This window comes from Numenius arquata, chromosome 7 (genome assembly GCF_964106895.1).
Source record: "Numenius arquata chromosome 7, bNumArq3.hap1.1, whole genome shotgun sequence".
NCBI classification, from domain to species: domain Eukaryota; kingdom Metazoa; phylum Chordata; class Aves; order Charadriiformes; family Scolopacidae; genus Numenius; species Numenius arquata.
In genome coordinates this window covers 53,909,663-53,925,485 of record NC_133582.1, presented here as the reverse complement: position 1 = coordinate 53,925,485, position 15,823 = coordinate 53,909,663, and the positions used below count along the sequence as shown (strand labels likewise).

Genomic DNA, 15,823 nt, shown 5'->3' with positions numbered 1-15,823 from the left:
GGTAACGATGCCATAGGCATCAAGACTGAATCGTACATTCAGAGCTAGAGATGAGGCTCCTCTATATTAGAGCTGAAGCTGGCTGGTACATAGAACTTTACCAAGTAAGTATTACACAGACACTACCAACATGAGAAAGTTCTCCATGCTTTTAGGAAAGCATAAGAGCAGAAGGTGACTTTGAAGTACAAAGACTTAGCGCTTTTTAAATTACTAGATTTTGGATGCTTCCCATTTTGAATACCCAGCTTAAGAAAGTTTAAATCTTACTACTGAAGGTGATGTTTGCATATAAAAGAAAATGTACTGAAATACATAGGTTCCTTAAAGAGGTGCCCACAATTGATACCCCCACATCCAAAGTCACTAGTCCTTTTGAAAACATGCAAGTAGGCAGATATTCAACAAACACCCCTTTCCTTCTTCCAGTTTCAGAGAAAACTCTAATTGTAATGACTGCTTAAAGTGCAGTATCCTCGCTGTCAAGAAAAACTAGGGAAAATATTAGGCTATTTTCAAGTTCCTTCAAATATCATTACCTCTTGAGCATTTTTCCATGTCTTCAGAAGACTGTAGCCAAGATGAAATCCTGGACTCATTACTCGAAAAGGAAAATGACAAGTTACCTCCAGCTGACAATGAATTCTGTTTGGTCAAGCTGCCTGCCTGTTCCAAAGAAGAACAAGTGAATTATTAACAAACAATATTTTAATGTTTAAATAATTAATAAATAATTAATAATAATGTTGTATGCACAAATTTTGACAATCAACAGTTGAGGTTCATGATCAGGGACAAGGACTCTAAGCATCAATAACGTGGAGGAAAAAAAGTGTATGAACTAAAAAAACTAGGTGTACGCTCATTGAGCATAAGGTCAGGATACCAAACATAACTGCTGTCCACAAGCAGTAGAAATACTAAAGGAACCATTTGCTGAAAACTCAATTTTAAGGGCAAAGTTCCGCCCTTAATTTATATTAAGTCATCTTAATACAATTAAAGCACCATATGTGAACAGGTACAAAGTCAGGCATTCTGTTCCTTCTCCATGCTCCCCAAAGAAGCCCCCAAAGTAACACACACATATTTGTTAAGGCCATTTTTCAATTAAGAAAGAAAGATCTAGTAGATTTTATTTAAAAATTTTACTCAGGGTTGTATGGCTTTAGCATGGATTTGGCTTGACAGGCCTTAATACATGTGTGGCCATACACTTCATCTGGGTAAATACCACCCTTTTACAACATCTCTGTCGCCATTTTCAAATTTATCTCATTTTCAAGCAGTGCCCACTATCAGATGCTTCAGGAGATGCTGGAAGTTCTGCGTAAGAGCTAATTGAACAGCACAATTAAGTAGTTTCCAAGGGGAAAAAATTTCTACCCAATATTATTACCAGTGGATTGTGGCCTATAATGTTGTTTTCTTCTCTAATGTAACTACAAAAAATAGCCATTCAAATGCCTAATTATTTTTAGACCTGAATAAACCTTTCATCTTTAATAATACCTGCCAGGAAGTTGCACAAATTACATGCTTTGTCAACATCTTGTTTAAAATCAGTTTTTAAATGTTTCATCCTAAGTGCCATTACACGACCACTTTACCGGTTATGAGAAAAGCTGACTAAATTGTTTGGCTCTTCTCTGAAGCACACACTTTACAGACTTTGTTACTGCTTTCTCACCTTATATCAAAACTCAGGTAATTCTAGTTTTAAATCTATTCGTAGGAAACATCATCTACATCTCAGTCAGTTGTAGTTTTCTTAGTTGTTTCTTTTTAAGTAGTTTCTTATTAAATTTACAATATAAGTTCCAACTTGAGTTGCAGAATAAAATAAAATGCACTACCCACGTGATGTCATTCAGTACTGTGTCAATTTATATAGTCAGAATGCAATAATAGTAAGCATCAATAAGTACACTTATTTTTCAATTACTCTATGTAGGTTAGCTGTTTTATTCCTACATAAAGCTGTATGAGCTTTAGTCATCCATATATGTATACCCAAATAATAATCCCAGCACCTTTAAAAGCACAAGTAAACTGAATTTAAAGGTGGGCCATTGTATTGGCATTTTGTGAACAAATCCCACACCTCTTCAGAACTCTTGTCTCATATAACCAACTTTTCCACAACTCACATAGATGAGGGGCACAAGCAGGAGGGAAGAAGGAAGTAGGCATTGCTAAGAAACTGGTAAGAGAGAGTTTGTATAGCTCTAGTTAGCATAGTTTTGCTTTTAATCAGCATGGCTAAGCTTTAGAATCCAAGCATTCCACATAAACATATGTAGATACACACACCTCCCTCCTAACAACAAAAAAGCAGATGTGAGAACTGATCAGGTGTTTCTAAAAGCAAATAAAATGCAATGCAAAGTTCACTTGATATATTTTTCCCAAAATAACCTAAACTGTTGGATTGATATCAACTAGCATCAAGCGGGGCTAGTGTAAATTGGCAAACTTCCATTTAGCTACAGCAGAGCTAAGGTGATTAACTGCAGCTTAAGAACTATCCCCTTCTATTTTTCACATGAAAATAAGTAGGGCTTCTTTGCAGTGCAAATCTGGATTAATAAAACAGAAGTGAATTAAAGTCTTTCATGCCAAAGAAGAAATGGTTAATTTACTGACAGTGAGCACAGAATTTAGATATGGATTTTTTACTTTTTTTTTTTTTGAGAGACAGAGCACAAGCATAGATATATCTATGGGCTTTGCAATGTTCCACTTTTGCCCTTGATATTCTTCTTCCCTTCTACCCCTGCTGTCTTTTGGGAGAAAAGAACTAAACGGCCACAGGAGGTTTGCCATTTCCTTGCAGCCTCAGAAGAGCAGGCTGTCAGAACCAGAGAGGTGCTGGCAGCACGGAAAGGATGCAGACAGCTCTTTGCAGAACATCCTCGTTACCACAGGGTGAGATACTGCTGCTCCTTCAGCTGCCCGCTCGCACAGATCCCCTCCCGCTCAACCACTAACAAAAAGCTGTTCAGGCACAGGTTTGTGTTTGGTAAAACTCATACAGGACAGTCCTAACAAAGTGCTGAACTGCAGGTATTGGGGAACAAGCCCACTCAGATCATACAGCAATAGAAAAGAAAACCTTAGATAGGAGGATAACAAAGAGGTGATTGCTGCTTAGGAGACGCTTTGGAGTTGACAGAAACAGGGAGTCGTTTCAGTTACAGTAAATAACACAGTATTGCTAAAAAAGACATTATTCTCAATAGAGACCACTGTTTCTAAATTGGAGCACAAGAGCTTCTTTGGGTGAACATCAACCAGTCGATGTGCAGACTGCTGAAGTCAGAGAGTTTGTGTTGAAGCACAGAACACGATCACTCTTCTGTGAGACTGCATCAAAGAGGTCAGTTATGGTGTTGGACTGAGCATTTGTCAGGTCTTTTGTGAAACTAACAGTCACAGAGTTTACCTAACAAGAAGCCCACTGCCAACTGCACCCATCCAGACCCCACACCCACCTACAGCACGGTCCTTGGATTGGTCTGAATAATGCTTTACCTCAGTTAAAAATATGAATAGTGGCCACAGGTGATGGCTCTTGGATAATTCCTATACACTCCTCAGGTAAGCAGTCAGATTCATTAATGTAAAAGAGGATGGGTTTTATTAGCTAAAGGATAAATGAAAAAACGCTAAATGGCAAAATCTAGCCGAGTGCTCTTCTGTGACCCAGACTAATATTCACCAGCACATATCAGACAAATACTGATACATATCTCAAAAATTATGAGGATTCTAACTCAATATGAAGTTTTAAAAGTCATCACCAAAATATAATTTACTGCATTAAAACAGTGACACAATATTATAAAGTTTAACAGCATCATAGAGATAACTCCTTGGGAGTAAATCAATACATAATATCATTTTCCTCTAGACATTTTAGATCATAACTTAAACCCCACCACAAACTTCCATTATGCTTTTTACTTAATAAACACAAATCAGACTAATTTAATCCTCGATGAAAACTCATTATTTATAAATCATAACTATTACCTTTCTACCCAGAGTAGAATCACAGAAACCAGGGACAGAGTCCGTAGTAGTAGACCCAGGGAAGAAAAGATTACTGACGTCATGAGGAAACATGGAGATTTCGTTCTGACGGTACATTCTGTGATGACGAAGTTTTGCTACCCATTCGTCAAACAGCTCCTGAGACTTCACCTACACAAAAAGTTTTATAACATTCACATTCAAAATCACTAACAAAGAAACTAAGGTATTTTGTGCTTGTTAGACAGCTAGCCTGGCTGACCTGTATTGGTAAAATATCAGGAAAGTTTTTCTAATAATGTTTCTACTAAAATGTATACTGTATGAGCTTAAGCATGACAGAAAATTAATCACAGGATAAAGTCAAGAAAAAGAGAAACTTCAATTAGTATAGTTATGACTTCCAATGCAGAACACAACAATTAGCAACTTCTAGATGGAAAAAAACCCAATATAAATAAAAAATCAATTTAATTTGTAATTTCTTAATTGCCATTTTTAAGGTTTAGTCAAGGTTTAAGTAACCACAAATAGAAAGTCGATTTTGGTGATGTATTTTAAAAAAAAATATTCCAAAAGGATAGATAAATCTACATATTTGACTGTGGAAAACACTTCCTATGGATAAAACAAAGAGCAAGGCACAACTACTGAAAATAAAGCATTTGTGCAACAACTGTGTACCCTTTGCTGATAATGGTGCTGGGTGAAAAGAGTGCTGCTAAACATGAGGCATCTTCGAGGTTTCTATTTAGAACAGGGTTACTGTCTCTGGAACAGTACAATAAGGCTTCTCGAGGTATAAAGTATAACCAAGTCTGCTGACACTAAAAGCTAAGTTATTAGTGTAACTAACAGACCTCCTACTATTTAAAAAAAATTAAGGTCTCCACCATACACAGCTGATGTTAATTTGGGAGCAACCTTATAACAATCTTCAAGACCTACCTTCAGATGGTATATCTGCTCTTCTGTATCCAGATCTATACACTTTGTTGATTTCTTTACAGACATGACAGAAAGCCCAACATCAATACAGCCATGAATCTTCCCTCTCTCTATCTGCAAAAAAGCAAAAAGCATACAATCACTCCAGAATAAAGCAAAAGGATAGATATTACCTGCTGAAACCATCATCTTCCGCCCTTCAACCTACTGTTTAGAACTGCTGAAACTCTATTTCCCATTGCTAACAATAAGGAATTATTGTTATTTTGGATAAAATAGTGCTGTTACCTTATAATGGCCTTAAAGGGTTTCAAAACACTTACATCAGCTTGGCATTTAGAATACTTCAAAATCCCTCTGTCCAAAAAGAAGTATCTCTGTAAATGGAAATGCAGAGAATTAAAAACAAAAACCCAAACCAAACAAAAAAAACACCCCAAAAAAATGCAAACAAAAAAGCCACACCCCCATATTTCTTTGGAGAACATTTTCTCTGCTCTTAAGTAACCTATTTGCCACAAAACCGCACCAAGCAATGCCCACTCACACGGCATCAGGCTTTCAGCTACATGATCCTTTCTTACCTTGTGCCAGCCCTTCAAAGGCCATTTCCTCTTTTTCAGCAAGCAGCCCTCCTGCTTCTGCGGCTCCTGGGTACAATTCATTGCTCCCCGGAGTCCTTCTACAATTTCCCAGCTGTCCTGCTTAAACAGAAAATCCAAATCTAGATCTTATTTTTTGCAAAGAACAGAATTGTTAAGAAAGATTCAAGAGGATAAGGCTTTAAGTAAAAAAAAGACAAATGATGTTGAAATCTAACCTTAGATCCACCTTTACGCTTTGTTATGCGTCTTCCAAGAGACAAGATTCTTTTTTTTTATTTTGATAGAAACAATACAAACTTAACAAAACACTATTCCATGATACATTCAGTGAAGGAGTGTATCTGCTTACCAGAATTTCATACGTATATTTTTCTGTACATACAGTGTATAGCCATAGCCTAGTCACAACTTAGCATAAAAAACCTTCCGCCATCACAGGCAGAAACAGCCTGTGCTAAAAGGATATGTTTTGTAGCTTATGAAGCAGAAATAAAAGACACTGAAAACAAAGACCTTTTCTATAAAACTATTTTGCCCATATTCATCAACTCAAGGTTTTGTGTTTGGTGTGAATTACAGCCTCCCTAAAATAACAGTAATAAAATCAAATAAAAACAAATGAAAAAGCCAGGGAAGTAACTCAAGTACTATAAGGGACAAGATATAAAGGGAAAGTAGAAGAAAAATAAAAAACACCCTTCATCAGATACACCTCTACTTAAAAGAGGATCTCTCTTTTTTGCCATCAGGAACTCTTAAATGAAAGACCCTGCAGCAGCATAACAGAGAAGAGTATGAGTCTCATAGTATTTTTACAGTTCTTATTTATGGAACAACTGCTAATGACAATGGAACATGAGTTTCAAGATTTCTGATCAGCGATCTCATGAATTATTTATTGCCAGCTACCATTTGACAGGTCTAGAATTATGAACAGAAAATGGTATGTGCTAGTACCATCCCCATAGATTTGAAAAAGACAAAGAATACTTTAATGTATAGAATTTAATGACAAAAAAGGACTACTATGAAACACTTGGGGCAAAACAGAATTGTATCAGGCAGGTAAGTATTTGTGGCACTCCCTGTAAGATACATAGGGCAGTATTCCCAAAAACAACTTGGTTGACTAAAAAAAGCTTTAAAACAAGAATGAAACAAAAATCAGCAAGAGTGCTAGCTGTGCTGTACGGGGTTTGCGTGGCAAGGTTTTGGTAGAAGGGAGGCTACAGGGGTGGCTTCTGTGAGAAGCTGACAGAAGCTTCCCCCCACGTCCCACAGAGTCAGTACCAGGTGGCTCCAAGATGGATCCGCCGCTGGCCAAGGCCAAGCCCATCAGTGATGGTGGTAGCACCTCTGTGAGAACGTATTTAAGGGGGTGTGTGGGGTGAAATGCACAACATCAACTGCAGCCGGAGCGAAAAGTGACAATATGTGAGAGAAACAACTCTGCAGACACCAAGGTTAGTGAAGAAAGTGAGGGAGGAGGTGCTCTGGGCACCAGAGCACAAAGTACCCTGCAGCCCGTGGTGAAGACCATGGTGAGGCAGGCTGTCCCCCTGCAGCCCACAGAGGTCCATGGTGGAGCAGAGATCCACCTGCAGTCCATGGAGGACCCCACATTGGAGCAGGTGGATGCCCGAAGCAGGCTGTGACCATGTGGAGAGCCTGTGCTTGAGCAGGCTCCTGGCAGGACCTACGGACCCATGGAGAGAGAGAAGCCCATCCTGGAGCAGGACTTGTGACCCCACAGTGTGTTCCTGAAGGACTGCACCCCATGGAAGAGACTCACGCTGGAGCAGTTCATGAAGAACTGTAGCCTGTGGGAAGGACTCACATTGGAGGACTCCTCTCTCCCATGGGAGAGACCCCACACTGGAGCAGCGGAATAGTGTGAGAAGTCCTCTGCTGAGGAGGAAGAAGTGGGAGAGATAATGTGTGATGAACTGACCACAGCACCCATTCTCCATCCCCCTGTGCCACTGCGGGGAGGAGGGAGAGAAAATTGAGAGAAAAGTTAAGCCCGGGAAGAAGGGAGGGGGGTGGGGAAGAAGGTGTTTTTAAGATTTGGTTTTATTTCTCATTATCCTACTTTGATTTGATTTGTAATTAATTAAATTAATTTTTCCCCAAGTCAAGTCTGTTTTGCCCATGACAGTAATTGCTAAGTGATCTCCCTGTCCTTATCTCAATCCATGAACCTTTCATTATATTTCCTCTCCCCTCTCCATCCAAGGAGGTGAGTGACAGAGCAGCTTTGGTGGGCACCTGGCCTCCAGCCAGGGTCAACCCACCACATGTGCTCATTTATCCATCTCAAGAATCCTTATAATTCACCCATAGAAACCTAGAAAAAAAAATTACATCGGGTAATATGCTCATTACTTGAGCAACAAGGCATATTGGCAAACCATTTTTGAAAAGACGTTCATTAAACAGCTTAAGGAATGTGATCTGTTATTGCGCCACATTACTGGCGGCACTCCACTATTATGTTATTATTTTCTTTGCACTGCACTTCATGGAATGAACTGGAAAGCTGCTCTGCTTCCCTGGCTTGAGTTCACTCTGCCAGCATCACACAAGAGGCCGCAAGCAGTAGAAATGTGGGGCTGAGCAGCTCCCATCATTCAACATCCTACAGACCACCTAATGATGTACTGCTACCTGAAGGTAAGTCAAAACTGCAGTTGTCCTTACCGGAAGTGTCATCACGGCACACATTTTGCACCCCGACAGGTCTGGGTTTTACCCTTGTCAGTTTTGTAACAAATAGCTTCTTTACTCCCTCCAGATTAAGAGATTTTTTGACAGCTACTTAGCTACCATTATTTCTAACCAATGATCATGACATCATATTTTTCCCATTGAAAACCAGAAGTTACACTCCATATTCTTTTTTTTATTTTTACTGCTTTGGAACTTACTTAAAATTCTCAATATCATGAACCATTTCCTGATTTGGTGTAAATTAGTATGATATCAGATCAGGGAACAGAGAAGTTAGTCATGGATATCATGAGTTAGCAGGCTGAAGGGAGAGCAGAAGGCCTCCTGGGTCGTCTCCAGCACATCACCCTACCACCAGCTGCTGCTGCTGCTGGAAACCAAGGGCACAGGATGAAGCTGGCAGAGAATGATGCAGAGCGCCAGCCTGTGCCCCTGCAAGGACAGTTAGCGAGAGCTTGCTAGCTGCAGTTTGACAGCTATTTGAGTATGAAGGCAGATCTAAGCCTCCAGAATTAAGGACTTTCTTTCCCCCCCTTTTTTTGACAGAACATTCCAGTTGAACGATCCATCATCATGTTCCGGGATGACAGAGAGCAGCCTCTTAAAACACCATCAAATGTAGTGTAACGCTACAATTTACATTAACTAGGTAGCAGCTGAAGCTTAAATGTCCACATGTGGATAAAATCTCATCTCTTCAGAAAATATGATCTACTAAATGAGCCAATATAAAAGATAGTCTTGACATTAGCTGATTTCATATTGGGGACTTGGAAAAAGGTAAAACAGTTAAAAACATGAGAAACCTGATGGAACTAGTGAAAGATAATTCTAATTAAGAACTACCAGGAGCATCTGCAAGATTAAGAAAAACACTATGTTTGTGGTTTTGTTTCTTTCTTCTTGAAATTAGCTAGAAGAGCTTAAAACCTGTCTTGCCTGATTACTAAGCAAACTACTTCCCTTGCCTTAGCTGAAATATATTAAACTGCAGTACTCAAACACATAACTTTTCTGCTGAAAACTAACCTGATAGCAGTCAAGATCAGTGAAGAGCAGTTCCTTTTCAATATTCCAGTGTTATACCTAAAAAAGCAGCTTTCTTGAACTTTGGATCAAGTTACCACAGACTTTGATTAAGCTTAAACACAGTATATACCTGAGAGAGTGCTCTACTTGCAGGAGACGAGCACAAATTTGAGCACAATCTAGAAAAACACAAAAATCCAGATTCACCTTTCTACAAGCTTAGAAAGAAAGGGACTCCTGAAGTGAGACAGACCCATGCTACATTGGGCATATGAGGTGAAAGGAAGGTAGCAGCTGAGAGTTTTGGTAAAACTTTTAAATACAGAGCACATCCTGGCCTGTATTACAACTCCAATTTTGTCTGGGCCTCTCCTGCAGTCCAGGAGCAAGGTGTCTCCCACATTCCCATAAGACAGCCATGTTTCTCACTGTTGCTCTGGTCAGTGAGGTGGCCAAGAAAGTGCCTCCACAATTAAACAGTACGAAAATGGGAAGAAAAGCTGAAGTAGGAGCACTTCTTCCCATTGAGCAGGCCCAATGGCCTGCCAAACCTCAGGTGAAGGCAAGTCTCTTACATTTCTGCTCGGAGAACCTCACACTTCAGTTGCAAGCTTTACTGAAAGGTAGCTTCAGTTAAATTAGAAATGGAGCCTTTTAAAAGCACAAGACTATTTAATCAACTAAGTTACCTAAAGAAAGGCAAGGAATAGCTCCGAAAATGAACAGTTTGGGGAACTGCTGGATATATGCATGGTACAACACTGCAGTAACAGCATCTGGTCCTTTTATACGTATATCTGTCCAGAAGAGTCCAACCTTTCCCACCTGAACCCCCAAACTCCCACATTTTTCAAAATACTGCTCCTGCACCTCATTTTGGACCCGTTCACTCTTGACCCAAACCTTACAGGATCTTCATCAGTATTTTGGTTTTTTTGCAAAAGATTGACATCTCATTATATGAGGAAAAAGCATCAGTTGGCTATCGCTGGCAGCAGCTGCAGAAGCGAAAGAAAACTGCTTACTCTCCAAAATGAAGGCAAATGAATCAGGCTGGTTGGTTATCAACTGTTCTCATCTGTCTGAAATAGCAGAGGAGCAAATTGGAGATACAGGTTTTCCTGAAAGCTACTGGAAGCATTCAGATTATGCTCCATTTTGCTGATTCTTATCCCACGACATGGAACTAAAAGAGATACCCCAAACCACAGCGCTAAATTTCTAAAAAAAAACCAACCACACTCCCCATGAATGCTCCCAAACCTCAGGCAGAATGGCATTAACAATTTTAGTATAAGCCTGATGCCCCTATTGGTAGTGTCTTAAGGTTATGACACTACAAAAGATTTTGTATCGTTATGGCCAACGTCTGCACAAAATGATCAAGGATGCATTTGCTGCCCAGGCAGAAATTTCACTTGAGGCTGAGGGAGTAACATACTCTTTACTGTACTCAGGTCCAGAGGTGCTCATTTCAGACCAGCACTGGTAATTCACCCTGTAGTTGATACTTGGCTTATACCTGCTCTGTGGCTGGGGGGAAAAAAAAAAAAAAAAAAGCATACACTTTGATCTTCAGAGTTAAGTCTGTCATTAGGTAACTGCAGTCATTTTCTTTTTTAAATAAAATTAATCCCTTCTCATTTTCTGCAATGTTCTGTACCATACAGCTCCTCAAGGCGAATTATTTCAGGAGAAAGAATGAAGTAATGAGTTTGAGCAGCTCTCAGACCGATGCTTGCACTTGCAGCTCCCTGAACGAAACAGATGACAGTGCCAGACTTTCTTCCAGTGTAAAATGCAGTCAGTTGTACCGAATATTTTAAAGTGCCAAAAATAGAAACCCACTTTGTGGAGGATAACGGCTGGCATCAGCTGCAACTAAAGCATTTGTTACAGTTCATAAAATTGGCAGAAATGATTTAATTTTCTTTTTAAGAACATGAGACTTTTAAGTAGCTCTTCTGACATAAAGCTTTTCCCTACTGAATCTATTTTAAAAGTTAGTTAACATATTAGACTTAAAAATAACTACCACAATATATCTTCTTTTGATCACAGGTCAATTTAATTTTAAAGATCAACAATTTTTCTTACTCACAAAACACAGTTTGAGTTGTGGCTTTGTGGAAGGCATCCCTTTCCATGACTGAAGGAGAGGGGCAGAGAAAAGCAGAGAGGTGGGACGTGGCAGTAGCCTCCAACATGCTATGGGGCTTCAAGGTGAAGGTGCACTTAGTGGAACAGAATTAACTGTTAGCATCTTCAGTTCACACTGCAAACGTGTTGCATCTGGCAGAAAAAGGGCACCAAGCTTAGCAAAGGAAGGAGCAGGCCTCTCCAAGTCTTGCAGACCTGCTTAAGTTAATTCTTTTTTGGCACAGTGGCCCATCTTCTGCATCACAGGACACTATTTATGACACACGTTGCTCTGCAGGAAGCCGTAACTAAATTTTAATGGGCAAAGCAGCCTTGTACTATGAGAGTCCCAGTCTCAAGTAGCTGCTTCTTGTTTGGTGTTAGTGTGTACCTGCACCAGAGTCTGTGCCTAGGAAATCAGAGAGACTCAAAACTCAGATCCCACTCTTCTGGGGGGAAAAAACAAATGAGCCATCCAGGTCCCTTCACCTGTGCATTTCAGAATTTCTTTCTAATTAATCAGGTTAAAAGAACTGCTGTGTCAGATCAGCAGCACAGAGAAAAGCACCCATCAGGCAGATCTGTCATTAACCTGCAAGCAACGAACCAAGCTCTGAGGGTCCCTGAGAGAGGCACAAGTGTTTGAAGGAGGAATACGAAGCCCTCCATGGAGCTGGAAGATGAAGGAAAGAATATCAAAATCATAGCACTTCACTCCCCAGCCCGCACAGCATATGGCACAATTATTTAAACTTTCATGTTAGTATTAATAAAAAAGTATCAATAACAGTGTTACATTGTACTCTTCTACCATGGCTTTGGGAAAAAAAAAAAATCTGTGGTACTTTTTAGATTAGGGGAGTTTTAACAGATTTACAGAACCTTAGCTTGCTGCTGTTCCCTTAATAGAACACCTAAAGTGCTGTCATTTAAACTAACAAGCAAATGAAAAGGGCAAATGCTGGCATCACTCGTTCCCAGCCTTGTCAACCCTGAGCAGGTGGATATTAGTAGGTAAGGACTGCAAAGCTCCAATTTACCAATACAAGAGGCTGAGTGAGAAAAGAAGCAATTAATGACATAAACAAAACTACTTGATCAGGTGTGATGAGAAAACCTCTGTGAGAAGGGGGAAGCAAAGGGACAGGACACAAGAACATCTCAACATCCTCACTGCCCAGACCACCAATTTAGATTTTATAATATATGGTATTCTATATGGTTTACAACACTGAAGACAGGGTCTATCTAGCAAGGTAAATCTTTGTAATCTGCAAGACCAGAGCCTACTGGGGAACAGGGAGAAGATACCCATTCCACACCTAAAGGTGACACTGCTGTGTCCAGGCCAGTGAGTCTTGCAGAATACTGTCTCTTTTTGACCTAAAGGCTCCTCTTTCCACATGCAGCGCAGAAGAGAATCTCTAACAAAACACTCACTGAAAAAGGCTTCCATCACAAACTATAATTAAAAAATAAATTAAAAAAAAAAACAACAAATGTAAGGGAGAATGACTCACGGGAGTTATTTTCAAGTAAATATCCACAGTGCATACTGCACAGGAGATTTAAATCTTTGTTTTCCCCACCAAAACAGTTTGTTCTGTAAACTGCAAGACAACTTCAGTGTGAAAAAACAGCCACGTGAAAAACACCAAAAACATGACAGAATTAAGGAAGGAAGAGCAATACAGAACCATGCACATAAACACTGACAATATTGAAAGAAACTGTAATTTAGAATTATTTTTTTTTTAAATTTTGCTACTTTGAAGGAAGACCTCTAGATCACTTCAGCAGATGCAAACAAAATTATAGGATAAGCTAGAAAGTGATCGCACTAGGTAAAGTAGAAAATAGAGGAATTATTAAAGTATTTCTTACAATTGTTAGAAGTTCCTATTTAAAAATAAAAATATCAGAAGACCAGTGGAGCTTTAAAAGCCACATGTAATTTCTGAAAAGTGTGTTTGTAAATTTTCAGACAATATAGAAAAAGCAAGCAAGCAGAGCTTTTAGCTCTGCTTAGTGGTCACTTCCGAGCATATAACAAGTCACAAAAACCCTCCAACTTCTGTGGACTTGACTCTATCATTATCCCCTGAAAAGACGGACAATCAGTCAATTTACATAAGCTCCCCAAATGCAAAGGTACACTGTTACTTACTTGGTACTGCAATGACTGACCATGAGAAGATTAAGACTGATACACTGATCAAAGTGGGGATATGTAACACAATGTCCCAGATTATAATGAAGAAATATCAACTGTATTGCCCTTCAATATTACATTGGGAAACAACCTACTTTATACCTCCATTTAGCTTGACCTGATAGGTGTATGAGGCAATTTACCATCTGCCTGAATATATCGAATGAGCACCTGTACCAAGAATACAAATAAAACACCAAGGTGCATCTCTCACTTTTGTCACCTTTGCATTTTTGTACAAGGATGAAAGAATAAAACACCATGGATCAAAAAGATGGCATTAAAACTTGCTGATTATTCCTTTTCTCCAAAGAGAACAGGTGAGGGCAGGTGAGTAAGAAATGTGACCTGCTAATAATAGTATCAAAACCCTGAGGTAGCCAACAGATTTGATCACGTTAAATGGCAGTAAGCGAGGTTCTTGCAGAAATTGCTTCTGCGTAAGGATGGCTGCTTATACTGGCTGTGTAACACACCAGTGGATTTAGTCATGCTCATGGAAATCTCAGTATTTAAATACTACGTGATAACACTCGATAGACACGAACTTTTGAAACAGGCAATACCAAATGTTTTAAATTACACTTTTTAAAGGTAACCTCATACTGAGGATATAAAAAATAATGTTGCAGGGAAACAAAAAAAGCATCCTGAAAGCAAGGATTTCTTTGCTCAGTATACTAGAAATGCACAGCATTTCTTACAAGCACAGCACTTCAGAAGGCATAAATTGTTCAGAGATTTGTCTGCTTTGCCAATTGTCTGTACAGGGAGAGAAGTCCCAGAAAAGCAGGTGCTATTTCAAAACACAGCTGAGGTCTCCAAACCTTTTGGGGGATGGGGATGCTTGATTCCAATTAAAATTTCAACCCGAGGCAGCTTCAAGAGCTCCACTGAGCCAGCATCTGTACAAATAAAAGTTTATGCTGAGCATATTGCTCATGATTTTGCAAGCATGGATTGAGCTTAACTCTCAGCGTGGTTGCAGGTCAATGTCTCTTGCCCACATACAAAAGCTGCTTTACCGATCTCACTTGTCAGGTGCAAACACTCCTAAGACATTCTTTCGAAACTTTAGGGTTTAATGAATAGCATCATCTCTGCAGAAAACAAAGCATCCCTTGCATTAGACACCCAGAAATATTGCGTTACAGAATTATTTATTTTCATAACTACAGTTCTACAGCAACACCCAGCACACACAGGCACTCACAGGCACTTTTTAGTTTTGAAAGAGGTCCTATGTCAAGTTTCAGAAGTGTGTTCTCTTTCACACATGCATGCACATCTTTCCCCGGAAAATTGAAATAAGCAGAGCTGTTACATGATATTCTACCACAACAGTGGTAACTTACAAGGAAGGTTTGGGATTTCGGGATCACACCACTGAGACCAAGCCACTACAGCAGCAATAATTCACTATTAATACACCCTACATACAATGTGACAGAAATTCAAATTCACTGTTAGCATTCCAGTTTTACAACTGCCTGCTATTCAGCAATGTGTGTTTACTGTGTTTGACTCAAAACAATATGCTACTACCAACAAAAAAGGAAAAGAGTAAGGAAAACAAAGAAATGGTGAAATAAAACAAGCAAGCAACAGTAAAACAGATTTTAAGAGATTTGCCGATATTCAAGAACAAAAGTAACAGGCAATCTTAGTAATGCTTTCAGTTTGGCTAAAAAAGTTTGCATTACCTGTCGACTTCCCTGCTTGGAGGAGCAGCTGCTAGTACTTCTTGAAGGAGACAACATTTTCTGGGATACACCAAAGCTTTTTTCTTCACTCATGATCCAATACTATTTGTTTCACGTAAGCTCACTTAGAACACCATTAAAAGATAATTTAGAAAATATGTTGGAAGACTCCTGAGAGAAACACGGAACTCATCCTTTACCCAAATGCAGTCCAGAGGCACGATCTGGATCCCATGGACATTCCTAAAAGGGAAAAGAAAAACAAAAAGCCGAGTTATTAGACATCGTCTAATTGCCATCCTGTAGCATGAATCATAATAAAGCCTTTGGTAATACTGACTGCCTTACTGCACATTATTAGAAATAAATTCAACAATCACTTTAAGATAAAATTTAAAGTCTCAAACAGGAACAACATGAAT

The 15,823-nt window shown here is 39.3% G+C and overlaps 1 protein-coding gene across 2 annotated transcripts in view; it reads right to left on the bottom strand.

Annotated features, from left to right (window-relative positions):
* OSBPL3 (oxysterol binding protein like 3) overlaps positions 1–15,546 on the bottom strand; it is a 44,148-nt gene extending 28,602 nt beyond the window's left edge. For both annotated transcript variants that reach the window (XM_074150169.1, XM_074150170.1), the window contains exons 1-6: positions 15,402–15,546; positions 5,568–5,684; positions 5,307–5,360; positions 4,984–5,097; positions 4,036–4,206; positions 540–666 (exon numbers count right to left, since the gene is read on the bottom strand). In XM_074150169.1, coding sequence (XP_074006270.1) covers positions 540–666; positions 4,036–4,206; positions 4,984–5,097; positions 5,307–5,360; positions 5,568–5,684; positions 15,402–15,494 — 676 coding nt within the window. In that variant the 5' untranslated portion in view covers positions 15,495–15,546. The remainder of the gene's footprint in view (positions 1–539; positions 667–4,035; positions 4,207–4,983; positions 5,098–5,306; positions 5,361–5,567; positions 5,685–15,401) is intronic.
* Between the last annotated feature and the right edge of the window lie 277 nt (positions 15,547–15,823).